At 39.8% G+C, this 26939-nt stretch overlaps 1 protein-coding gene across 3 annotated transcripts in view; it reads left to right on the top strand.

Moving 5' to 3' along the window:
- Positions 1-26939, top strand: part of PPARGC1A (PPARG coactivator 1 alpha) — a 634327-nt gene that overhangs the window by 326258 nt on the left and 281130 nt on the right. The window contains exon 1 of one of the 3 annotated variants that reach the window (XM_087863909.1): positions 8174-8327. The exons of 1 other annotated variant lie outside the window; for it this stretch is intronic. In XM_087863909.1, the coding sequence (XP_087720035.1) occupies positions 8259-8327 (69 nt within the window). In that variant the 5' untranslated portion in view covers positions 8174-8258. Of the gene's footprint in view, positions 1-8173; positions 8328-26939 lie in introns of those variants that run through there. One more of the 3 variants, XM_087863908.1, reaches the window with a different exon arrangement.

Raw genomic sequence — 26939 nt, forward strand, 5'->3', positions numbered from 1 at the left:
GGACACTCTTATGGTGCTAGGTGGTGTCAATGAGCCGAGCTCCCACTCAGCCATGTGATCATAAGGGTAAACCACCGACTCACAACCACCGTGTGCCCATACAACCATTCTGTTTTTCACTTTCAGTATAGTATTCAATAAATTACATGAGATATTCAGCACTACATTATAAAACAGGCTTTCTGTTAGATGATTTTGCCCAACCATAGGTTAATGTGTTATGAGCATATTTAAGTTAGGCTAGTGTATTATTAAGTGTGTTTTTGACTTAACAATATTTTCAACTTACTACATCAGGATATAACCCCATCATAAGTCAAAGAGGATCTGTATATTGTTTTTTGTGGTTTTTAGTCAAATCCTTGATGTTACTTTGACTTGGTTTTCATGATTTAATTTATTTTAGTTGGTAAAGATTATTCATCACTCATTTAATTCCAGCGTTATCTATTGATTCTTTTCTCCTCATTTGGTATTTTCTGACATTTCGTGGCACTCAAAATTGATTTATACAAAAGCAGTCATCTAAATGTCCAGAGGAGGTGTCTTTCACTTGTCATCAGCTGTTTTTCTGAACTAATAAGTAGAATAGTCATGTATGTTGAGGTTGCTGAGTGATTGAAGGGCAGGAGTCCTGCCCTCCACACCAATCGTATCGTACTTATAAAAATTCTTATATAATTTTGAAAGTGAAATCACTGAGAAGGTTCTCCTAAGGTAGCACCAGTTTCTTGGTTGGGGACTAAACTCTTTCCTGTAACATTTTTGTAGAGTTTATTTATTTATTTATTTTAGAGAGAGCGAGAGCGAGAGAGTGCACATTTGTGTGTGCACGTGCGCGCGCACATGAGCAGGGGGAGGGGCAGAGGAGAGAGAGAGAATCTCAAGCCGACTCTGCACTGAGCATGGAGCCCAATGTAAGCCTCAATTTCATGACCCCTGGGATCATAATCTGAGCTGAAATCAAGAGTCAGATGCTTACCCGACTGAGCCACCCAGGTGCCCCAACCTATGACATTTATCAGTCATTCTATTCCTAAGCTATTCTAAACCTATGCTCCTAAAAGTAATAATAATAATAATAATATAATAAAAATAAAGCTTGTTGTGCAAATAGGCCTTCAATGTATGTCTTCCTAGCCCATTGTTTCTTAAACTTAGTGAATTAGCCTTGTTAAAATGCAAATGAACTTCTGTAGATTTGGAGTGAGGCCCAGGATTCTATGTTTCTGATAAGCTCCTAGGTGATGCTGGTCTGTATAGTTGGAGGAACAAGCCTACCTTGCAACCCAATTCACATCCTACTTCACCCCTATTTTGAAATTCTCAAACAGTATCTGAGGTTCCCCTTGTGTTGCGATGTTACTATTAAGAGTAAATGAAGAAGGAAGAGATCCTGACACCCCCTCCCACCCTCCTGCCCATGCCAACTGACATTTCATAACAGCAATGAGAACCTAAGTATGTGTGTAAGTATGTAAACCAGTTGGATTGTTTTTAATAATCTTCAATCAAAAGAACTTGGTGGTTGATAAAGTCAATTTTCATGAGTCTTTGAATTCCTATTTCAGAAATTTATTTGTGCCTGAGGGACTTTGGCAGTCCTTCACCTTCTCTGCTCCAAGCCTTTCTCCTGTTCTGAAGTTCCCTTTGTCCCCATCCTCATTCCTTACCTGGTTGCAAAGTCTTACTCTTTAAGCCACATTGGAAAATAACTTGAGACAAAGCGTTAGGAGATAAAGCTTTAGGCTACCCTTCCTAGGAGTATTTGCTGTTTCATAGATAGTGATAGGAAAGATTTTAAAACAAAAAGGTATGACTGGTAGAATTTTTTTTAGCTGCATGACAAACTACTGAGGGACTTTTTGGAGGGAGGGGGGAAGAGGGGGCAGGGGGGTGAGGAAGAGAGAAAGAAATTTCCAGCCTGCCACATAGCCTATTTCTCATTCATCTTACTCATAAGATCTGCCTTCCCGCTCTACTCATTAGTCTATTGGTTATTGTTTTGAAGGCTTATGACTTCAGATGGTCTTTCAAGTAAACTCTTTGAAGAAAGTATTCTGTAATTCATATCTGCTTTGTTTAACATTTGCTAAGGCAATACTCTGCATCTCTGGGCTCCCTTGATGTCCAGGATACCACAAAGTCAGGAACAGTATATAAACATACCGGAAAGGGAAATATTATTTTTATATTGAATTGGGAAGAATAATGTATGGAACATCTTCACCTGGTTGGACTTAGATTTGATTCTTCTCAAATCAGTGACAGATTCATATGTAGAGAAAAACTGAGGTTCTCATCTGTATGTTGTTTTTTATTACATTATTTTGCTTCAGGCTCAAGCATATCAAAGTAATTCAGACACTGTGGATGAAATCATCTGATTTCCATCAATAAATGTCTACTAAATCCTTCCGATTATAGGCAGTTGGTATTATTACATAGTTACAGGAAGACACGGTAATATCACGCAGTAATTAATTGGAGTCTATGTGGCTCAGATTTATACAACATTTAATGCTTATAGTTACAGCTAGGCTGATTCTCACTTAAGTGATATAAGTAGACTTGGGTATTGAAATGGATTCTGTTTCTTGGTTTGAATATTTGAGTCTATTGCTTTTTATCCCTGTACATTATATGCAGGTGAAGAAAAAGTCCTTCCTGGTTTACCATTTTCTTTTTTATCATAGAAGACTTCTTATTCCACACAATTGAAAATGGTTGTTGACTGATTGATCACATAAGTTGATTAACTTGGGGAATCATAAATCATATACATACACAAAACATCTGACTTTTGCTTAAAATCCATAAATGCACATTTATGCACCATTATTTTGCTGTGGAGCCAAGGCCTTTGCTGTAAATTGGAGGGGTGTCTTTTTTTTGGTATAAGCTATATTCCCAAAGGAACCTCAAAAATTCCAGTTCCAATTTCTTCAACGTTAATTAAGAATGTAATGACAGTGACCAGTAACCCAAGAAGAGAGGTCTGTATAGATTTTTATGATCCCTGCCCCTACAATGGCAATTTTTTTAAAAAAGCATTTTTTCTTTATTGAGTCTTTCCAAAGCATTTGACTAGTTTCAGGAAAGCAGCAACTCCCTTTACATTGCAACTCACATTTTATAGGAATATTATTTAATTAAATTATGTAATTACATTTACAGGCACAACTGGCATAAATAGGGCTGGGAACAAACACAAGTGAATCTTGGTAAGAGTACAACCCAAAGTACATGGTATACAAGAGACTATTTTGCCAGCTACAGTGTTCCACTAACTACAATCCTATGGGAATCACTATAGTTAAGTTTAGATATTTTATGCAAGGAATGGTGAACATTAATTATTCCAGTGAAACAATGAATTTGAGACCAATACTCTACTTTTTCTTCCTTTTCAAAATATGACTATAGGACCAGAGTTTATCCATTTCAGATTTATCATTCTTATGATAGCTGTTTTTGTTTGTTAATCTGTTTTTGTTTTGTTTTGTTAGAGTTAATATACAGACATCTCTGGTGTTGTGGGTTTGATACATTATTATGGTTTTTTTTTTGGGAAGCAAATTTCTGAAGATTAATACTTTACTATTAGCTTCCAATTAAAAAAAACAAAAACAGAAGTAAATGTTTATAAGGAAATGTCTTGAAAATTTTAGTGAGAATGGAAGTGAAGGAAGAATGTATAATAAAGTGGGTGGTAAGAACTCGTAAATGTTCTAGCCCAGCTGTTAAGTGAAAGCGTGTGCAAAATCCTATCCGTGGGTAAAAGACCGTCCATCAATGTGTCCCTGCTCCCCTGGCCCATACCCCCTTTCATTTTCTCTTCTAGACAGTATCTGTATCTACTTGAACACATTTTTGGCCATATCATACCCTCATTGGACACTGTGGAATGCATGGTTTAAGTCACCTGGAAAACTTTATTTTCTAGGCTTTTGATTCTTAAAATGAAGGATTAACCCATTTTTATTGTATAAGCTAAAAGAAATTTCCTTAGAATCAAGGGAGGACTGATGATGCATTTTGTATAGATTTTTCCTTTTTAAATTTTTTTATATAACTTTTCCATAAGGAAATGTTACAAATTCTAAAACTTTTTCGATTTCTTATTAGTCAGCATATTCTTTTTTCAAAAAGATTTATCTGTTTATTTGAGAGAGAGAATGCAAGTGAGCATAGCAGGGAGGGGGGAGGGAGAGGGAGAGTCTTCCGAGCAGGCTCCACACTGGGCACAGAGCCCAACATGGGGCTCCACTTCACGTCCCTGAGATCACGACCTGGGCTGAAACCAAGAGTTGGGCACTTAACCGACTGTGCCACCCAGGCGCCCCCAGTCAGCATATTCTTAATAAGGTGCTTATCTTGAGGGAAAAACAGTGATTTGGGCTTGCTGCCATCCTTGGTGTTACTCGGCTTGTAGGTGTATTGCCCTATCTCTGCCTGCATTGTCACGTAGCTTCTCCCCGGGTGTGTCTTTGTGCCTACATTTCAACCTTTTTAATAAAGATGCTGGTCATGTTGGATCAAGGTCCACCCTAATGGCTTCGTTTCAGCTTGATCACCTTCGTAGAAACCCTATGTCCAAGTAAGGTCACATTCTGCGGTACTAAGAGTTGGAACTCCAACATATCTCTGTGCGAGGACACAATACAACACTTAACATGGGTCATAGTTATTAGCACTTGCCTTCAAAACCCACTAAAAAAAAAAGACTCTCCCGGTTGTGTCCCAGGGCAGGTTATAGTTTGTGTCTTGAAATGTCAGTGCTGTGATCTGGCCACAGTGTTATCTGTACTTGCCTTATACTTCATTTTCATAGGCAAAACTTCCTTTAATGAAAACATTTTACAAAGACAGAAACAAAACGAATTATTTTTTGGTTGCTTGATTTAAGAATAGTGAATAAAAGCTCTGTTATTTAATAAGCTCCTCTATTCATGTATGTTCTCATTATGTTTACATTTTGGAGACATGTACTTTATCAGTAGCGAATTTATACTAAGCTACATTTATTATTTGATACTTCATTTTGCTTTCATTAATTTCCTTGCTAAATGATAAGCGGCATTAAAGTCATGCTATTCTGAGTTTGCATTCTGAGACAGGGTGGCACTGCATTATTGAACGCTTTGACCCTTTCTTTTTAAAATTCATATTTCTACATCATCTGTGGAAATTGCCATGCTTAATGCTACTAAGTTATGAGCATGAGAAATGCAGGCTGTAAAAGAAGGGGAAATACTGAAATGTGAGGGACATGTATAAAGCAGACTGGGCTTGTCATGGAATCTATTTAAAATACTATTGCAGACTTACTCAAGGCTTGCGATAAATGCTCTAGTTGCATTGTTTCGTGTTATTCTTACAATTCTGTATAGCAAGACTGGTGTATTGGCCAGGGTGGGCTACGTTATGCTGAGGGAACAAACAACCCTAGAAGTTTATTTCTCGTTCCCATAGTGTCTGTTGTTGGTCCAGGTTACTCTCCAAGGCAACCGTTCTCCATGAGTCGTGGCAGCAGTCCGGTCTGCTTTGGTATTAAGGCACGCCTTATCACCACGTGCCTCATGATCACTGCTTTGTGGGGAAGGGTGGGCTGACAGTCAAGTGCCGGTGATCAAGGCCTCCCCGTGGGAAGTGATACCCACCCTTCTTTTCATATTTCAGTAACCAAAACAAGTCATGTGGTTATGGTTAATTTTAAGGGCTTTAAGACAATGCAATCTTGTTGTGTGACTGGAACAGAAGAGAACCAGATATTGATAACTGAGATGATAATGCCTCCCTTTTGCAGGTGTGGAAACTAGGGTTCAGAGAGGTTGGGTGACCTGGACAGGGATATAGAGCTCCATAATAATGGGGCTGCTAATCAACCTTAGGTCTGTTTGACTTCAAAGACGATAGTCAACCACTTTGTGTCCTATCTTCTGTAACAACTGATTGATGCCTTGCAGATACCGTGATTCAAGTGGTAAAACTGATTGCTTCCAGATCTCCTTATGGGGTCCTGTTGCTAAGTGTTTATAGGAGATGGGGAAGAACTGATGATTGGTGAGGCTGCCATTGAGTCTATGGTCTGGGAAAATATTCTGGACCCTTGTTCCTCTGGCCTGTCTCCTTTTATGCCTCAGTATAACCTCTGAAGAAGCACCTGAATATTCTCAGTAAAAGAGAGAAGCCAAAAAAAGTAAAGGAAGGATTTTGCCTTTATCTGCTTTGCTAGAGGTGAGGTGCAATGTATGGTCTTGTGATTATTGAAAGGATAGCAATGAAAAGTTAGACTTGTATGGCAATTTCTAGTCTACAAAACATGTTCATCTATAATCTGAAGGTGTGAGCAACCCTATGTGTACTAATTGGCAGTGACATCATATCAGTAAGGTGTGATCGTCAAGACAGGCAATGCAATCCGGGACTGCACAAGTTGAAGTCATTGACTGGCACGAAGGAGGGCTCTAGAACACTGCAGTCAGATCTGAGCTAACTCCTGGCCCATCACCTGGGCAGATGTCTTTGCCTCTCGAGTTCTTCATCTATAAGTCAGGAGCATAATGATGACTTCATAGAATCTGTGTAAAGAATAAATGACGTAAGGCTAATGTAGCACTTAAAACAGTGCTGGGTACCTAGGTCCAAGCTCAGTAAATGCTGGCTGCTTTTATTATTATTATGGTGGTTGTTATTGGGAGGATTTTCCAAGTAAGATGTGTGATAATTAAGCTCTGTGTGCAATGGTAGATCGTAGCAGAAATACTGCACTAGATTCTGGAATATTACAATCACCATCACTGGAGGTAGTGGAATGTATTTTGAGGCCAGGAACCAGGATGGAGAAATTACCCAAAAGCCTCTCACATGGTCTGCTGTAGGAACTAGCAAGATCTCACCCAGAAAAGAGACACTTCAGCAGAGACTTGAGGCAGGGACCACCGTTGTCCTTGGATCTTTGAAGGGTTGTCCTACAGAATAGGTTTTAGTCTTATTCCTTATGGAATTAAAAAAAAAAAAACCCACAACAGTGCAGCTATGGAAATGACAAGGGGAAGGATATTGATTCATCTGAGGACAAAGCTATCAACCGTGGAGCAAGACTGTCTCAGGAGGTGGTGAGCTTACCATCTATGGTGGTATATGCATTGCTTGGAGGGGTATTGTCAGGATCGTGGGGATTCAAGCATCGGAAGAGTGATTAAATTAGAGAAACCTCAAACGATCCTCAAAACTGAGTTCTGTGATTGTAATCCTGGGTTCTCAAGGGGATGAAGCCTTGGAGACAATATTTTTACAAAGCTTCCCGGTTGACTCTGTTGTGCAGTCAAGTTGGAGAACCGCTGTTCAAACTGAAAAGAAGTAGGTGCTGTGGACAGTAGTGTCAGCTACATGTCTTACAACTATAGGTAAGCAATTCTGAACAGCAAGAGAGGGTCATTCTGTGTGAGGAACCGCTGAAGCAGGACAGGGTTTGGTTGGATTTGGCTTGGGTTAGGCCCACATTTTGAGGAGTCTGTCCAAACTGAAGCCTCTGATCATTTTGGATAATCATTTGGGAAAAGGGTTGAGGTGCATGGTCAAAGTTGAGTGTCTGTGACAAAACATCCCATGGGGTGAAACCAGGGACTGTTGACGCTCAGGATTCAACTACAGGGAACAGTCTATTTTTCACCCAAGGGCGCTTGCTACTTTTCATGTTTACTGGCTGCTGAGTGATTCATATGGTGCTGGGGGAGATGTGTTCAAATGAAAAGTGTTGCTTCTATGTAAAGTAGCTTATTACTTCCAGGATATTCCAGCCTATTGATACAACTCTGCAGAACAATGCAAATCTGTGTGTGTGTGTGCGCGTGTGTGTGTGTTGGGGTGAGGAAAAGATGGGAGCACACGCAGGAATGCATATTTCCAGGGCATAGAGCATGCCTTCACACTTCCCTCCTCTGACCTTTTTGCCAGAAGCATAAGAATGACCCATTGTCCGCTGGCCTTGGAGCTTAGTTGTTCCTAATCTCTGGACACTCAATGGCTGAGCTGGCCTCCCGCCTGGCCAGTTGGCAGCTGTCAGGGTAGCCCCGTGTATCCCAAATGTATTCCCGTGTGGCTTCTTCCTGCCCGATCCCTCATCCTCTGGCCTGGCATTTTCTCCATGACAGTCTGCCCCTGAACTGCCCCCGCTGCCGCTTTGGTAAAGGCTTGCAACGAAAGGGAGTAACAGCCATTGGCGGATCCAGTTTGTGAAAGCACCATCAGCAATGGATGAGACCTCCCCCAGGCTGGAAGAAGACTGGAAAAAAGGCCTTCAGCGAGAAGCGAGCTGGCAGGTAAGTGATGCCCTCAGCTCCGGACCGATTCAGATCTCTCTCTCCACCCTTTAGCCCAAGTGCAGGTAATTCACATCAGTCTGTTTGCAGAACAGCATTATCTGCAGGCGCATCCATTTGGGAAAAGGCCTCATTAATTTCCATTTCTTTGTAAACCATGCAAATAAGACTCCAAATGAATTTACTCTATATTCTCAAGCAAGCTAATAGAGTTTTGCAAATCTATAGATGTTGCTAAATTTATACTTTCTTAATAAAGGCCCTTGAATTAACAAGTTGCAGGTGTATATCAAGGAAACATGCAGATTTGGTTTGTGTGAGTACAAGTTCATTGTAATATAAAAATTTAATACAACACCTGTCATCAGACTTACTTTATGGTGTTATAGTAGCTTGGAATAAGGGGCTTGGTTTTAACCTATTTTAATGAGGTGACCATTCTTTTAATGCAGCTTGCGTGCCTTTCTTATTTATGCCGAACTCATAATAGGTAGAAGCTCTGTGGTGTGCAGAGAGTTCAAGCTAAAGGATTCATTTTGGTGTAGAGGCAGTTTTCATTAAAATATGCAAAGCAGTAATGTTTATACGTTACAATACCTATTTCAAATTAGCAAAATTATATGCTCCTGTCTCGTAAGCTGCCAACTGAAATCCCTTCCTAAATCCTGTTGAATGGCTTTGATTACTCTTCTTCACATTACACATTACACACCTCTAATGCATATTTTTACGCATCCACTGCATTGCTATTTAATTAGACAACAATATTGAAGAGCGATGCCAGAGCTTTTTTTTTTTTTTCCTTAAATGCTGCTGTCTTATGGAAAAAGAACACTTCCATGCATGAAACATTTCTTTTGGGTGGTGTTAGATAAAGTGAAACTGTGATTTTCCATTTTGTCTATAGCAGAAAGTTTCACAGAAAAAAAATGGTGATTCAGGAATTAGTTGATTTTCAGCATCAATTATAAAAAATAATTCTCTCTTTTTAGAAAAAGAATTTTGAATTTATGAAACTTTTCATAAAATTTCTCCTCTGCAGGGAAAATTTTAGAGAATTGTGGCACTCATGTTGATCGGTGTGTTCTGGTCTAGGCAATGTGATGTTAAGTAAGGAGCTTCTGAAAAAAAATCCTCCAGCCTGCCATGAAATTGGCATCCTTCCACTTTGAGTGGGAGCATTATTTAGGAAGTAGGAAGGGATACAGAATGAATCTCTGCATGCTACATTGAGAATGTCATGTGGTAGGTCTCCAGGGGGTCTAAACAAATATTCAGATATTTTATGGTAGCTAGTTGTGACTTTTGGATTTTTGTCTTTTGTTTATGTGTTTTCCTTTAGAAAGTTAGCATTTTATATATAGTCTTCACCTCAAGGGAGGATTAAAGGAGGAAGGATGTGAGCAGATGACTCAGAGATCTCTGTAGACAAAATATTTAAATTAGAAACAAGAAATCCAAATGTTTATGTAAAAAAGCACATGCCCTATAATGTCAGCATCCCATGAACCTTGAGCTTAGTGATTTCCCAAAGGCAAATAATGGACATGCTCTCTTTGTTACTTGCTTCTAAAGATGTGATCCTGTATAGCTGGTCAACCCCTACCATTCGATAATCAAAGCTCTTCAGTAGTGGAAGTAGTGCTTATGAAAAGGACATCCTAATCTCTGGTTCGGTCTCCCTGACTCTTGGTAGTGCATGGCAGTGGTTGGAGAAGATATCAAGTGTGTCAGCTCCTACTTCACCTGCCTCCCACCCTCTGGGCATCAGTATGGCCATGCCAGGTCTGCATATGCACAGAGTTGCCCCACTTCCGCTGACAGTCAAGCTGTCCCCAAGGGAGGAAATGAAATCTGATGACACCAGATGGAAGAGAATTGTGAGAATCACTTCCTTTAGCCATCCACGGTAGTGGTGAAGTTGGGTTTTTAAAACAAGTTGTGAGTGATGTTGAAGATTTAGTTTAGCTAAATACTACATTTCTTACTGAAAATGATCCAATACTTTCCTATCTACCTACTATTTACCAGTCACAGTGCTAGGGGTTGTGTGTGTGTGTGTGTGTGTGTGTGTGTATGCATGTGGTTGTTCACATCTTTGTAAGAAGCCTAGAAGGTTTATATGATTGCCTCCATTTTATGGATGAAAAAATGAAGACTCGAGGAGGTTATATAAACTGTCAAAAGCCATCCAGTGCTCAAGTTCAGGCCTGTTTGACTCCAATGCCAAATCCACTTTTGTTGCTGTGTGATCTGAATTGAATTTTATCTCATTTTTTATCTCACGGAGTAATAGTTTGTGAGCAGCTGTGATGTGGGCAGGCAGGAAGCAAAAGGAAGAAAGGGAGAAAGCATGACAATCTTCTAATAGAATAATCAATCTCTGAATCATTAAGACTTTAATAAAATGTTTTTAATAGTTTATTTTTTTAACCCTATTCTATACCAGACACAGAATTCACATTTCTGATTCTTACAAGTACTCTGACAGACAGATATTATTTGATCCTATTGCACAGGTGGAGAGACGGAGACTCAGTGGTGTTAGGGAACATGCCCAAGGTCACACAGCTGCTAAGATGCTGAAAAGAGATGTGGACCCACTGAGACTGGCCGTGAGGCCCCTGCTCTTACACAAGGCCACCTCTCCGAGTGTATTTTCAAATTATATTTTGATCATACATATGTTAACTATCTCATCTCCCAGTGATGTGATGGGATTTGGTCTTTGAGAAGTCCCCCTGATAGTTTTTTACTTTTGTTTTTGTGTTTGTGTTTAAGAGTTGAGCAAAAATGGCTTGCTCACTTACTTCTTCAGAATATATTTTAATTGGATGGTGTTTGCCTTAAATGAAGCAGCTTACCCATGGAGTTGGAAATGAAGTAGATGCAATTTCTAGAATCAATTGTAAATCTGAAAATCCATTTAAGCATATAACCCATACTGGAAAACCAACAGCGGCTGTGTCAAAGTTGACGCTCCTGTCTCTCATAGCCCAGCTATGGGAGAATCTCGGGAACAGAGGTGGCAGTGACTTATGCCACCAGGCAACCATCTGACCACTGGCAAACGTACTAAAGGCAGCGACTTTGCTTCTTACCTTATAAAACAAGGGGAATGTGCTTAAGTGAAGCCTTGAAAGAAAGGTGGGAGGGGACATGGTGCAACTTTCTTGTTCTGGGCAATTGTCAGTTGAAAGACCTTATGCAGGGGCACATGACTTGTTTCTGGATAACACTGTATCTTGGGGTCGTTCCCTTTAAAATAACCTATGTAATTGCAATGTGGCCATTTTGAACTCGTCTGTCGATACTGTCTGTCTGTGCCTGTCTCCCCCACAAGAAGAGAAATTTCTCAGGACAGAGATATATCTTGTTTGCCTCTGGGTCTCTGCACTTAGCACTGAGCCTGGCACACACTCACCCCTGATGAAGCCTGCCGAGCTGAGGGAATTGCAAATGTGAGCCAGAAGAAAGCAGAGACATGATCTGGCCCTGATTTTGCACTTGAAGAACCAAGGCCCAGGGAGGCTGAGCGACTGCGCCAAGCTGCATGGCTGTTAGTGAGGGGCAGGGATTACTATTCTAGCTTTGGCTTTCTTTTCTCTGGACCACTTCTCCACGAACTTCCTATGCCTCAGCTTTCTCATCCGTAAAACTGGAGTAGACCATACTGTCTGTGTCCGTTTAGGTATCTTTATTTATCATGGTATCGCTATCTGGACAGGTGCTACAGAGTAAGTGTCAAGAACATGGGATCCAGAGCCAGTCTTCTGGATTCTTAACGTGGTGTCATCGATTTCTAACTATGTAACATTGGTAAAGTTTTTAACCTGTCTGTGCTTCAGTTTCATCCTCTATTCACCTGTAAAATGGAAATAATTATCCTAGCTACCATATAGGGTTGTTGTGAGGAGTAAATGTGTTAATTTATGGAATGTGCTTGAAGAGCACTTCAGAAAGTACTGTTAAGTGACCCACAGTGCACACTATATGTGTCGGCTACTGTCTACCTATTGTCTGTGTGATGCATTCAGCTATTCAATATTTCTTTGAATACCTACTATGTCCAAAGCCTATCCACAGTTAAGTGGATGAGAAAGTAGCTAGAGGCAATGCCCTTGAACTTGAGGTCATGGTGGAGCAAGTGCAGCAGGTCATTATAATTATAGAATAGCCATAAAATGCTCTGTGTCCTGGAAACACTGAGGAGTAGCCTCATGGAGGAGGTAATACTGGAGCTCATTAAACAAAGAGAAGGCTTTAAGCCAGACAAAGTACCAGGGAGAGCATTCAGGCTAAGAGAGAGAACAGGTCAGAGACAAGAAGGGGAGAGAGTCCAAGGTATGTGTTGAGCGGCCAGTTGTCCTGGGTTCTAGCCTTTCAGGGTGAGGCGGGAGTGGTAGGAGAGGAGTTGAAAGAGAGAGAGAGAGAGAGAGTAGAAAGGCCCTGTGTGTCCAGACCAAACAGCTTCAAACGGCAGTCAGGAGCCATGGATAAGTTTTAAGCAGACATATGACATAAGGATCGATTTTTTTTTTTTTTAAGAGAGATCTTTCTGATTTCAGTGTGGATGATAAATTGGGGTACAAGTATAGGCCAGAAACCCCAGTTAAGAAGCTGCTTCACTATTTTAAGTGAGGGCCGGTTGGATCATAGAAACAAGATGGAGATGGAGGAGGGATCTGGAAATATCTAGAAGATACCAACCTCAGGATTTGGTGATTGATTGATGCGGGGTGTGAGAATATGGGAAGAGTCAAATGGCCCCCAGGTTTTTCTTTAGTGTGTCTAGGTGCATATGGGTGGCATTATCTGAAAAGAGATTATCAGAGAGAAGATGGTCTCTGGGCTAATAACTAACAAAATAGTGGATAATAACTAACAAAATAGTGGAGCAGAGTTATAATAAATATGAGTAATATAGTATTTTATACTAGGAGGATAAGTAAAACCGTGTGAGTGCTCAGAAATCCCACAGAAGGTAATAATATCAGGAATATACTGGTCAAGAGCTTGCTTTGTGTCAAGAGCTGTTTTAAGCATTTTCCTTATATTAACTCATAGAATCCTTATCATTGTGGCATGAGGGAGAGATGAGTAGTATCTTCATTTTATAGATGAGGAAGTTTCAGACAGGTTAGGAGCACTTAATTAGTATTTGCGGCCTGGGTCAAAGCAGACTGCACCCAGAGTTTGTAAGCACCGTAGGATTATGTCTATCCACATGGTGCTAGGGGACAGGGATGATTTAACAGAGTAGATGGCATTTGAGCCAGGTTTTTAAGGAAGAGCATAATTTTTTTAAAAACGTATTTAAATTCAATTTAGTTAACATATACTGTATTATCAGTTTCAGGGGTAGAATTTAGTTGCATGTAACACCCAGCGCTCTTTATATCAAGTGCCCTCCTTAATGCCCATCACCCAATCACCACATCTTCCCACCCACCTCCCCTCCAGCAACCCTCAGTTTGTTTCTTATAGTTAAGAGTCTCTTATGGTTTGCCTCCCTCTCTGCTTTCATCTTATTTTATTTTTCCTTCCCTTCCCCTATGTTCATATGTTTTGTTTCTTAAATTCCACACGAGTGAAATCATATGGCATTTGTCTTTCTCTGACTGACTTATTTTGCTTAGCATAATACCTTCTAGTTCCATCCACATCATTGCAAATGGCAAGATTTCATTCTTTTTGATGGCTGAGCAATATTCAGATTTAAGATACCACACACACACACACACACACACACACACACACACACACACACATTACTTCTTTATCTATTCATCTGCCAATGGACATCTGGACTCTTTCCATAGTTTGGCCGTTGTGGACATTGCTGCTATAAACATTGGGGTGCAGGTGTCCCTTCAGATCACTATGTTTGTATTCTTTGGATAAATACCTAATAGTGCAATTACTGGGTTGTAGGGTAGCTCTATTTTTAACTTTTTGAGGAAGCTTCATACTGTTTTCCAGAGTGGCTGCACCAGTTTGCATTCCCACCAACACTGTAAGAGGGTTCCCCTTTCTTTACATCCTCGCCAACATCTGTTGTTTTCTATGTTGTTAATTTTAGTCATTCTGACTGGTGTGAGGTGATATCTCATTGTGGTTTTGATTTGTATTTCCCTGATGCCGAGTGATGTTAAGCATTTTTTCATGTGTTTGTTGGCCATTTGTATGTCCTCTTTGGAGAAATGTTTGTTTATATCTTCTGCCCATTTCTTGACTGGATTTTTTGTTTTTGGGTGTTAAGTTTGCTATGTACTTTATAGATTTTGGATACTAGCCCTTTATCTGATAAGTCATTTGCAAATATCTTCTCTCATTCCATAGGTTGCCCTTTATTTTGTTAACTGTTTCCTTTGCTGTGCAAAAGCATTTGTCCTGATGAAGTCCCAATAGTTCATTTTTGCTTTTGTTTCCTTTGCCTTTGGAGATGTGTCTAGCAAGAAGTTGCTGTGGCTGAGGTCAAAGAAGTTGCTGCCTGTTTTCTCCTCTAGGATTTTGATGGATTCCCGACTCACATCTAGGTCTTTTACCATTTTGAGTTTATTTTTGTGTATGGTGTAAGAAACTGGTCCAGTTTCATTCTTCTGCATGTGGCTGCCCAATTTTCCCAACAACATATTTTGAAGAGACTGTCTTTTTCCATTGGATATTCTTCCTGCCATGTTGAAGATTAGTTGAGGGTCCATTTCTGGGTTCTGTATTCTGTTCCATTGATCTATGTTTCTGTCTTCGTGCCAGTACTGTACTGTCTTGATGATTATAGCTTTTTAATACAGCTTGAAGTCCAAGGAGGAACATAATTTTTGAGCACTCAAAGCCTGAGTTCGAATCAGAATCCAGGCTCTCCTACCTCACCGATGGTAGATATGTTCTACATGAGGCAGATAAAATAGTCTCTTGTATTGTCTCTCTCTGAGTTCAAAAGGTCTCCTGCGGTTATTGGACTAGCTGAGTTTCTCAAGGTGGCACAGGCCAACTCCATTGCTCCCAAAAAGGTTGCACATGGTGAAGGAGGCTTCCAGCAAGTGTCGCCCAGTACTCAGCAGGTCTGTGCCCAATAAGCTATGATGTATAAGAAATGGTAGGCCTAGAAACTGGAAGTCTAACTTGGGAAAGTCTACTGGTCCTAGATGTGTGGCCTCAGGCAAGTCCCTCACCTCTCTGAGCTGTTTTCTTCTCTGGGAAGCAATATATCTACCTCCCAGGTAAAAATTCAGTGAAATGCTGTGTGTTTGAAAGAACTTTGTCTGCTGTAAAGCACCACACAAGCGTAAGATTTTTTTTCTATTAACTGAAAATAAAGCAGAATCATGTCATTGAAATAATGCCAAACATAGAAATAATTTTGTGTACTCTCTCCCTTTTCCAATTCCCTTCCAATTCTATTACTATTTGTGTTTTGGTTTCCATGTAGGAAAGAAAATAAGTAGGTTTGATGGTGTTTTCTGTTCTCAGGAAAAGATTCGTTCTTTTAATATTTGAAGCACCTTACATTGGGATCAATGGAAGAGTGACTCACATTTTGAGTTTACTTCATATTTAGAGAAATCTGCTTTAAGATACCAAAGTAATCTAGCAGGTGATTAAATGGTGTTGGGTCAAAGTTGGCAGGTGAGGAGGGAGGCTGACCGGTTCTAACTTTATGTCCAAAGTGCAATGGACCTAGCAAGAAACACTTGAATGTAGAACATATAAGAGTTTAGGTTAGTTAGAAAACAAGATCTTTTTCTTCTTCATCGTTACATTTCTGACACAATGGTATGTTTAAGAAGACTTCTTTCCTTGCTGGTTGCAATTTTTTTGTTGTTGCCTTTTAAATTATGTGGGACTCATTCATTCATTCATTCATTCATTCATTTGGTTCAGGAAAGTAAAGTGTTTGATGTATTTCTTAGATTCAAATATCATAGCTTCATAAAGGTACAAGAGAGCTTGGGGTAACCTGTCATTGTTTATTTTCACCCTGCATGCTCTTCAGTCTGAGCAGAAGCAAGTCCAGAGGCTGAAGATAGACGACCTTCCATAGCTTCTCTCCATAGCTCATTCTTAGGTCTAACAAACAATTCTTAGGCTAAGGAAATTCTTCCTTGTGGTGGATTTAAATGGCATCCTTTGCAGCTTAGGACCAGTTCTGCTTCTTCATCCTCCCTGGAGGTGGAGAAAAACAGCTCAGTCACTGTCCTCAGGAATCAGCCTTCCTGGCCTTGAAGATAATTATGAAAGCAGCCCTCAGCTTTTGCTTCTCAAGGCTAAGCAACCTAAATCCTTAGGTATAATTCTTCATTTCCATCTTCTTGAGTTTCTCTGAACCTTCTCCAAATCTGCTCATTACCCTTAGCTTCTATAGCCTAGAAATTTTCAAGAGAAACCAGCGAGGGCTAACCAGTAGTGATCATCTGCTCATTCATTTAGTCAGCTAAGACACATTTATTGAGCTCCACATTTTAAATACTAGACCTCTGGGCAAAGCACTGAGGGTACAAAGATAAGAAAAAACAGCATAATGTAGCACTTAAGAGCCAGGTTCATACCATGGATCACCGCTTACCAGCTGTATGACCCTGGGCATGTTGTTTAAACTCTATGTCTCAGTTCCCTCATGGGCAAGATGAGATAATGGAGGTATCTATCTCATAGGGTTGTTGTGAGGATTAAATAGATAAATACATGCAATGCACTTGGAATAGTGGTTGGCACATAGTTATGGCCATGTGACTGTTGGTTATATAAAACAAAATTTAAATAAGATGCAGACCCTGCCCTCGAGCTGTACCCACTCTAGTTGGAAGGATAAACTGATAAATAAGCATCTAATTACAATGTGGTATGTAAGGTACTTTAGCAGCCTGTGGGACGGAAGTTCAGAGACCAAGAGGAATTATGTCTCAGGGCACCAGGAATGGCTTCATGGTTCAAGGAAGGTAAACTCTTTGATATACTCCTTAAATTCACATATCATTGACTTATAGGCTGGGAGAGACCTTGGGATGACATCTCATTGTTCATTTTCACCTTGCAGATCACTGAGTTGGATCTTAGGGGAAGAGTAAGGGATTTCTAGGTGGTGAAGAGGGTGAAAAGGCATATAGTCAGACAGAGCCTTGTGAACAAAGAACTGAAAGAGTAAATGTTGGCACATGTTTGAAAAACGGTGAGTGACTCAGTGTGTCATGGGCATGGTGGGTTATGAAGCTGGGAAGAGGGTCTTCCATCTGGGTGACATCAGATTGTGAATGGGGTTGGAGGCCTTTGCTATCTTATCCTTAACCTAACCCAAGCTCATGAAGCTTTATTTTAAAAAGCTGTAGATCAGTTAGGGAGGTTGCCAAAGCATTTCATGTTTCTCTTCTAGTAGTTGTCTTACTTTGTCTTGGATCAGAGTTATGTGTCAATCTCTGGAGGCCAGAATCTGAATCTTACTCATTTCCTTTTTTCTCTCAGGGCCTAGCATAGTACCAGGCATGGAGCAGGCTTACGTCATGTGTGTTGAAATAAAGTTTGCTGTGTATGACCACTGCCCTCCTCTGCCTGGTCTAGGACAGCCAATCGTGCTTACGTATGAATGAACAAATGCAAATAAATGAATCCAGGGATTTTACAGTTTTCAAATTTGACTCAATTTCGAGCACCTCTTGGGAAGGGAATAGTTTTGTGTGAAACCCCCAAAACCAATATGAGGAACAATTCTCCCTGTGGTGTCTTTGCCTTTTACATTCAGCTTCTTGTACTCCTGTATGTCACGTTCCTGGCTGATTATTCTGACTGGGGCCCAATGAACCTGGGGTGAATTTAAGATTTATATTTCTCCCTTGTTGAACTCCTTCTTGAGCAATGACTTACATAGGTCACAGTGCACGCTGACAATGGCTAAAGAACATTCATAATGTGGAGGGGAGATTTTAAAAGAAGGTTGAGGGAAAAAGGCAGCTCTTGAGCATCTAAAGAGACAAATATGTTTTACATCAAGTTCCCTTGTTGAAAAAATGTCAAAAGAAGTGAGAAATACTCAAGTTGTAGCAGCTGGTTGAATGCAGCGATTCTCTCACTTAGGGCGCAAAAGCCACAATTTTCTATCTAATTCACTACTCAATCATTCCATGGCCCCTGTCTCAAGCTCAATTTAAGCTCCGTCCCCAGTACACAGAGCCACTGTACAGTGTATAAAGAAATGACTGGCTGAAGGGACTGAGGGGAAGAAGGAGCCATGTGGTGACCCAGAGCTTGAGTTACCGAGTGGTCCTGGGGTCACATGATATCTGTCTCCAAGGCCTCTCAGAAAGTCCATGTAAAATAGGTCATTTCTCCTTTTGCCTTTCAATTGTGATTATCACTGCCTGATAGGATAATATGATGAGGCTTCTCTTCAAGTGCTCACCACATGTATCGGGGAAACAGACACATTTACTGGAGACTCGGGGGCAGTGCCTGGATTGAAAGTTTGCTGCCTCAAGGGCTTTGAATTGAAATGGAAACAGGCTGGCTCCACAGAACTCTATTACTGTTGATGACTCTTTGTCTTTTTCAGAGGAGTTTGGGTGAGCAATAAATATGACTGCTCTTTAGGGAGAGCGTCCTAGAAACTGTTGGATCTTTCCTTACACATGTCAATTGTATTTCAGTGTTCAAAGGCACTTTTCCATTTATATTCCTTTTTCAATCTCCTAGAAACCCTATGAGGGAAATGGCAGCAATGTTATTATTACCAACTGTCAAATGAATAAACTGAGGGCTGATAGGTTAAGAGCCTTGCCCAACAGGACCAGGACTAGAACCTGAGTATGAAGTGCAATCCTGTGCTTGTTCACTCAGATTGAGCGGTTCAATCTGTTCACCGGTTAAGGGTATGCTTTCCTGAGGCTTGTAAAAAATTGCAACCTTAAATTAATACCCAATTAGCCCCCATCAGATGTCCCCTTCCTAAAAAAGTGTGACATTTAAAGCTAAAAACTTGGGGCGCCTGGGTGGCACAGCGGTTAGGCGTCTGCCTTCGGCTCAGGGCGTGATCCCGGCATTATGGGATTGAGCCCCACATCAGGCTCCTCTGCTAGGAGCCTGCTTCTCCCTTTCCCACTCCCCCTGCTTGTGTTCCCTCTCTCTCTGGCTGTCTGTTTCTGTCAAATAAATAAATAAAATCTTAAAAAAAAAAATAAAGCTAAAACCTTTTATGTAGCTGTTTCTGAGGAAGAGCTTCACTCCCTAACACCAACAATGAAATTGTCTGGTGAAAAAGCAAGATGTTCATGTTTCTCCATGCTGATCGTGATGCTTCAGGCATGGGCTTCATGCAGCGTGGGGAGTCCAGCAGGGCTCTTACACAGTCGGTAATCCAGGGTATGCTGCAGAAATATATAATTTTGCGTAACACTCTAAGAGACTTTATTTTCAGCATTGCTGAATTTCTTTTTTTCACACTGAAAAAGGAGGCACACCATCTCCCGCAACTCAGCTTCTTGCCAAGATGTGACTTAAATAGCATGAATCACCTCCACCCCACCTTTTGGCTGAATCAAAGTTTCAGTGAATCAAAGATCTGAATTAATGAGACCAAAATATTTTCTTGAGAAATTTTTGAAAATTGAAATGACCAAGAGGTCACATGACACAGCTTTGTTATTTGTGTGGGAATAATAATAACCTCTTAGATGCCTCAGTCTTTGAAACACGTTCTTTTCCTTAGTAATTGATCTTAGTGTTCACACATTGCTTGAGGAAGTATGGAGAGGCATCTTATGCTGTACTTTTCTTGCATCAAATGTACTCTTCATGGCTGTGTTTCATCTGCCTAGAGTCAGCCTACTCCTCTCTCCCATCTCCTTTCTCAACCAAAAATATAATAAAAAATGTTTTAAAATGCTTATCAACTCACGCTTACTTAACATTCTAGAATGTAATATTAGTTATATTATTTCTAAGCTTGAGCTCTGAAGTCAGACCAATGTAAGGTTGAATCCTGCTTTGCTATTGACCAGCTGGATAAGCTCAGATATATTTCTGCTGTAGAGCCTCCATTTCATCACCCTTAAAATGGGATTGCAATAGTAACTTTTTTTCTACAATAATTATGAAAGTTAAAGGAGATAATCTACCCAAATCCCTTGGCAAAGTGGCTACCATATCAAAAGCACTCTGTCAAACTTAGCAATTATTATTCTTGTTATAAAGGTATTTCTATTGAGGCCAGAATCATGACAATGCTATTCATGATCCCATTCATGCCAACTTACTAAGGAGTAAAATATAGAAAGAGAAGATAAAAAATTATCTTATTATCAGTTAAAATTATTGTTTACGTAGTAAAGCAAAGATATTTAGAAAAACTAAAAACTATTAGAAAAAAGGAGAGTTGAGTTAGTTGATTCAATATAAAACAAATATACAAAAATTAACAATTTTATGGCATAGTGGTGATAACCAGTTAGAAAATATGAAGATAAAAATCATTCAATATAGTATTAAAATATAAACGATCTAATAATAAATTTATCAAGTGATAACGCACATTCTGTATGAAGAAAACAATAAAACCAACAGGGGACATAAAAGAGAACTTGGATGTATGCAAAAAGGTGTCATCTTCCTCGAGAGGAGGAATCAATACTGTCAACACTTCAATTTGCTCAGGTGAATGTACATGTTCAATGTAATTTTAATTAAAATGATATTGCTGCTATTGTTTTCTGGACACTTTACCAAGTGTTCTAAAGTTCATCTTGAACAATAAGTAGAATGAAAGTCAAAAACTATTTAGGAAGACAAAGCAGGCTTTTCTCTAGAAGATACTGTAATATACTGTATCGTTATGGTAATTAAAACAGCATGTTCTGGAGGAAGAACCAACAGACGAATGGGTTTAAAATAAACAAGAAACAGACTCTAGTAAAAGTAAGAGTTTAGGATGTGGATGTGGTCCAGGTTACATTATCTATTAGTTGAGGACCTAACAATAATGCAGTAAATGGTATTGAGTCACCTGATTGGGAGAAAATATTACAAATTAAATTCCAGAGAGAAAGAGTAAAATGTAAAAAATCAAAAACATATAAATGAAAGAAGAAAATATAGGATAATATTTACCTAATCTTGGAATGGGAAGGCTTTCTAAGCATAAAGGAAAAAGGTGATAATTTTGATTGTGTAAAAATTTAAAAATTCTCTGTCAGAAATGTAATAAACAAAACCCAACAAATAAAGTAAAAAAAACAACAACAAATCTGGTCTAAAAAGCTTGATATCTTAACAAATTGAGAGTTTGTAAAATAAGAAATAACTTAATATTCCACTAGAAAAAAATGAATTTGGTCCATAAATGATTAATCAGAGATATATGTTATCAATAAATACATGAAAAAACTGTAGTTTTGTCAGCATAGAAATCCAGATCAAAACAATAATGAAACACAAGGGGTGATGATTTTGAGAAGTAGTCATGTTGGTGATGATGTTGGTGATGATGGAATGAATCCTATGCAGCTATTGCCTCTGGCTTTTTAGGAGAAAGTATAAATTGTTACTAATTTTCTGGAAATTAACTGTATAACATGTATTAACAGCTTAAAAATTTAAAACTTGATTTAATATGATTTTAGAATTAGGTCTTCAGGAAGTTATCAGAGACAATTATAAAGCTTCTTGTAAAAAGATTTTTATTTTGATGTTTGTAATAAAGTTTAACTCATCATAAATTTCCAATTATAGGTTAATGGTTAGACGTATTATGCTACAATCAGCAAAAATGGTGTTTTCAATATTTAATGTAAGAGAGAATGCTTTTGATACAGTATTAAGTGAAAATAATGGAAAATATACTTTAGATTAAATAGGGTACCTGAAAACCAACAAAAGGCAGGTAAGACATCAAAAAAGTTTTAAAAAGTTTAAAACCCGTAGAACAAAAAGAATGACAGAGGAGATGACATTGGTGAAGAAATGTCAACTACACTGTGAAAGCTCAAAGAATAAACAAATGGTGACTGACTTGGCACAACATTAAAATAATAGTGAAGCTTGTAAGGGTAGGAATCAACAAAAAGCAGGTTGTTTTGCACTGCCAGATTCAGGAAATGCTCAGGAACTGGATGTGCCAGCTATCTTAGACGGTGAGGGTGTGGGATGGAATAAAGAATAGGTAAGCAAATGGAAAGTATACTGAAAAAAGCAGAGAGACCAGCTCCCTTCTCCCAGTGGACCAAGGCAGAAACAGTTAATACCTAAAAAAGTTGAGCCAGAAAAGATCTGGATCTGGGGACAATCAAGCACCATGAAGGAACTGGTAATATACAATAATGAAAATAAGGAGATTTTAAGTGAAAATTTGCATAGGGAACAGTGAGACCCCGGTACTCTCATCTTCTCCAAAGTGTTGGCAACTTACCATATTGTTTGCCAGGGAGGAGAGCAAAGGAGTCCTCTCTGGGGAATGAGCAAAGTCCAGGGGCCAGCCCAATAGAAAAGGCCTCCTATGAAAAGGTCAGCTCTTCTCCATGTCACACTGCAGTAAAGCCCACCACTTGTACCTCCTTCCCATAGTCCTGGAACTTCCAGTCAGCCTTGGATGGTTTACTCTTAAATGGAACAGATGACTAGATATTACTGGAAGCAATACGAAATACCTCTAATATGAAAGAGAGAGAGACTAAAACAGAAATAAAAAATACTTGGAACAAATTAAGGCAATGCAGAACAGAAAAAAAAATCCCATTAAATAAAACCCTAATTAATTTTGGGAAGTAAGACAATATATTGCATTCATGATACAACAGTGGACCACTGTGGAAGAAACATTCAGAAAACCAGAATGGGCTCTTGGAAATTAAAAATAAAAGCTGAAATTAAACTGAAGAGTTGGAAAATACATTTGAGAAAAATCCCTGAGGAATTAGGTAAAAAAGACAGATAGAAAATAGGAAAGAAAAAAAAAAAAACAAAACAAGAAAATTTGAGGAGCAACCTAGGAAGTCCAACATTCAAATAATAGGAATTTCAAAAAGAAATACCAGATAAAATGAAAGACATAAGTTTACAGATAGAAGGGTCTATTCACTTAATGCCAGAATGAGTGAAACACACGCAGACACACACAGGCACAGATACACACACACTTGGATATATCACTGAAATATTTCAGAACAGTTGTAATAAACTTATTGAATGATTCCAGGGGGAAAGAAGTCCATGCACAAAGGATTGAGAATCAAATTGGAAAACACCACTTAAACTAGAAGAGATTGGATATTATCTTCAAAACGTTAACTGAGTCTCAATCTAGAAGTCAATATCCTGTGACCGCGTCTTACTAACATGAGAATACAAATAATAGGTATTTATAAGATCAACTGGGATGATAAATGTAAAGTTGATCAAATTTTGGAGTAGGATCATATATTCTCAGATTACGAGGTCTTTACAAATTCTCAGAAAGTTACTAATGAATGTGCTCCAGAGAAATAAAAGAGTAAACCAAGAAAGAAGATAAGGGTTCCGGGAAATAAGAGGTCCAAACCCAAAGAGAAGCAACACATAGTCTGGCATAATGGCAAGAGAGAGCTCTAGGAAGTCAGCTATGCTGAATGCCTGGAGAGAAGCAAGTCCAAATCACAGCAGGAAAATTAAGCACTCCCAGGGGGATGCCTCTTAGAAAAATGGAACTGAACAGTTGTCTAATCCGAACATACTGAGAGGTATTTTTCAGCTCTGACATAGAGTTTGTCATTGAATCAAAAATAAAGTAAATAAAAGATTAAGGCAACTTTTTAAGTTCCAGGGAAAACAAGAAAATATGTAAGAAAGTAAATTTAAAATTTAATTATGAGACACTATGTAGCTCTGCAGTGAACAAAACTTAAATGATTATAATAACCAAAACATTATTTAACAAAAACTATGAAATTACTCTATTTGGAAGAATGAAGGGCGAGGACATGCATGTGACAGAGTAGGCGTGGTGTAAGACCTCATCCTTGCCTTCCATACCTGCAATTCAGTAGATAAGATCTGATGCAACAATGTGGTTAGATGGACAATTGTGATTTACAGGAAGGGAAGTGAATCCAGGTGTTGGATGATTTGGTCAAGGTTTCACGGCAAGCTCATGGTAGAGCAGGAACTAGAATCTAGTAGTCTGATCACCCAGGATTGGTACTGAACTATGGCAGAAAGGTCTGTCAAAAAAATATGCTCTGCTTTTCTTGGCTTTTCCTACACTTCCAAGTTGGATGATTCAATACAAGTTTCTCTCTCCGTAAACGAGTATTGAATTAAAATAGGTAACCAGTGATTTTTTTATTATGTGTCCCATGTGTGTTTCATTCTAAGAGGCAGGAATTGTGCTGTTGAGGAAACTATTTTGTAAGAAGAGGCAGAATTTGTATATAAACGGTGATTCAAGTGGGCTGGCTTTGTTGTTACTCTGGGCCTGGGTTTGAGGGCTGACTCATCCACTGACGAGTTGTCTGATCTTGGGTGAGCTGCTTCACCTGTCCAAGCTTTGGTCTTCTTATCTGCAAAATGGGTATAAAAATAGTAGGCATCTCATGGGATTAAATCAGACGATGAATTTGAAGGGATGTATATAGTGCTTTGCTCACGGACGAGCTTAAGACACGTTAATGGTTGTGGTAGCAGCGGAAGCATGGTTGTGGGGTAGAGAGCAGGGGGAGCAGTTGAACCCCATAACCCACCACAAATATTGTACCTTTGGAACATAATTGTAATGTTAACATTACATTACATGGCTGTTGGGAGCAATGACATAACAATGTGAGAGGACCATGGAGATATATAGGGAAACTAGTCAAGATGGTGTGGTGCTAATTTTAGGTCTATTAGATGCCTCAGTAAACACTAGTGTGGGTTAAACCTGGCCCTGCCTCTGACAGTGGTATTTAACAACTGAAGCATTCAGAACTAGTAGTTGTGCTAGTTGTAGTAGTAATAGAAATATATTACGAGGTTTGTTATCTTTCCCAGTTATCCACAGAGTATTTCATGAGACATCTCAGAATACAAAAGTAGGTGCAAGAATTATTGAAAAATTCCATAGGTGTCAGTTCTGAGAAGTCGTTAAGCAAAAGTGGGATGCTTGGCCTTAATCCCTGCCCTTAGAGGTGGCCCTGATCGAGACGACTGGGAATCACACATTTTTACAAGGAAGCAGAATGGACCGCTAGGTTGCTTGGTCTACAGTGTGAAGCCCGTGCAGCAATTTTCTTGTTTTTAAGAAACACACCAGTTGTGGTACAGGGGATTTTCAAAACATCATGTATTTATTGTTCGATGATAGGCTCCGTTCTCTGATATATGAGGTGGAGATGGGCTCCTGTAAACTTGAAGGTTTCTGCGGACCGGGGAGTGTTCGTCTTCCTCTCTACGGAAATGTTGCGTTTCTCTCTCATTGAGCCGCCTGGCTTCTGGGACTTGAAGGGAAGAGAGGGCATGCCTTGGTATCTCTGGAACAAAGAGCTGGAATGTATGGGGGTGCCAGGAGGATCTGCCTTCCTTCTGCTCTCAGGGGAAACAGTCTCAGCCCCTTAGGGAAGGTGGACTCTTCGCATTCATAGTACTCTGCTCATGCTTACGATTCACGTATTTGGGCAACTATTTGGGCCCTGGGCAAATATTTTCAGTCAGTGGGAGTTACCCAGGGAGAACACTTCATCCAAGGTCCAGAGAATTCTGTGAAGGAATGAAAGGCGGATCTCATAGGAGGAAGATTCGGGGACGTAAGGAGGGAAAAGGGTCATGCGGAAGATGTGGTGTCCATGGAGAAAGGTGGGAGAAAGAAGGAAACTCGAGGGAGAAGGCAGCTTAGCTAATATGCTGCCCATGTTATAGCTTCCATTTCATTCTCACCGCCAACCTGCAGCTATAAATCTGTCATTGCTGCCATTCACAGATGAGGGAATGGAAGGAGGGAGAGGGGGGTTCTCTGTGGGATGCCCACGCTCCAGCAGGTAGCAGCAGGCAGTGTCTTCTCAGGGCTCTCTGGCCCCAGAGGCTATTGTCTTCCTTTATCTTCCAGATATCTCCCCATTACTAGAAATCCTCTATACTGGCGTTCTCCCTTCCCAGTGTTCACTGGGCCGATCCCTTTTTCCTTCCGGTAATGATCTGCTTCTAGGGAAGCTTCCATGCAGGCAAGGAGGAAAATCTGGGCATCCTCCATATCTCTCTTTGGGTGTGCTGCTGGGTACCCACAGGAGCCATCAAGGGGTCTGAAGGCATCACAGCTCTTCCCTGCCCTTTCTCCTGCACTCCACAGAATCACAATCTCCAAATCGAGACCCACGATTGGTCAGGATTGCTTGTAAAGAGAGGCCAGTTGAATGCTAAGCAGTACACCAAAGAGTCCAAATCCTGGCTCTACCTCTTAGAAGCTGTGAAAACTTGACAATGACTCAACCTCTCTGTGCTGCCCTCTGTTTCCCAATCTGTAAGATGCTGACAGTAACAGCAGCTGCCTCACAGGGCTTTTGTGTGGAATAAGAAAATCACATCATCGCCGGCATCATCATTCTGTCACTGCCACCTCCAAAGAGTGTGCACATAGTAGGTGCTCAGGGCATGTTGGCTCTTTTCTCCTGCGATTGGTTTCACCTG

This window comes from Ursus americanus, chromosome 8, assembly GCF_024610735.1.
Source record: "Ursus americanus isolate L20-20 chromosome 8, mUrsAme1.1.p, whole genome shotgun sequence".
Taxonomy (NCBI): domain Eukaryota; kingdom Metazoa; phylum Chordata; class Mammalia; order Carnivora; family Ursidae; genus Ursus; species Ursus americanus.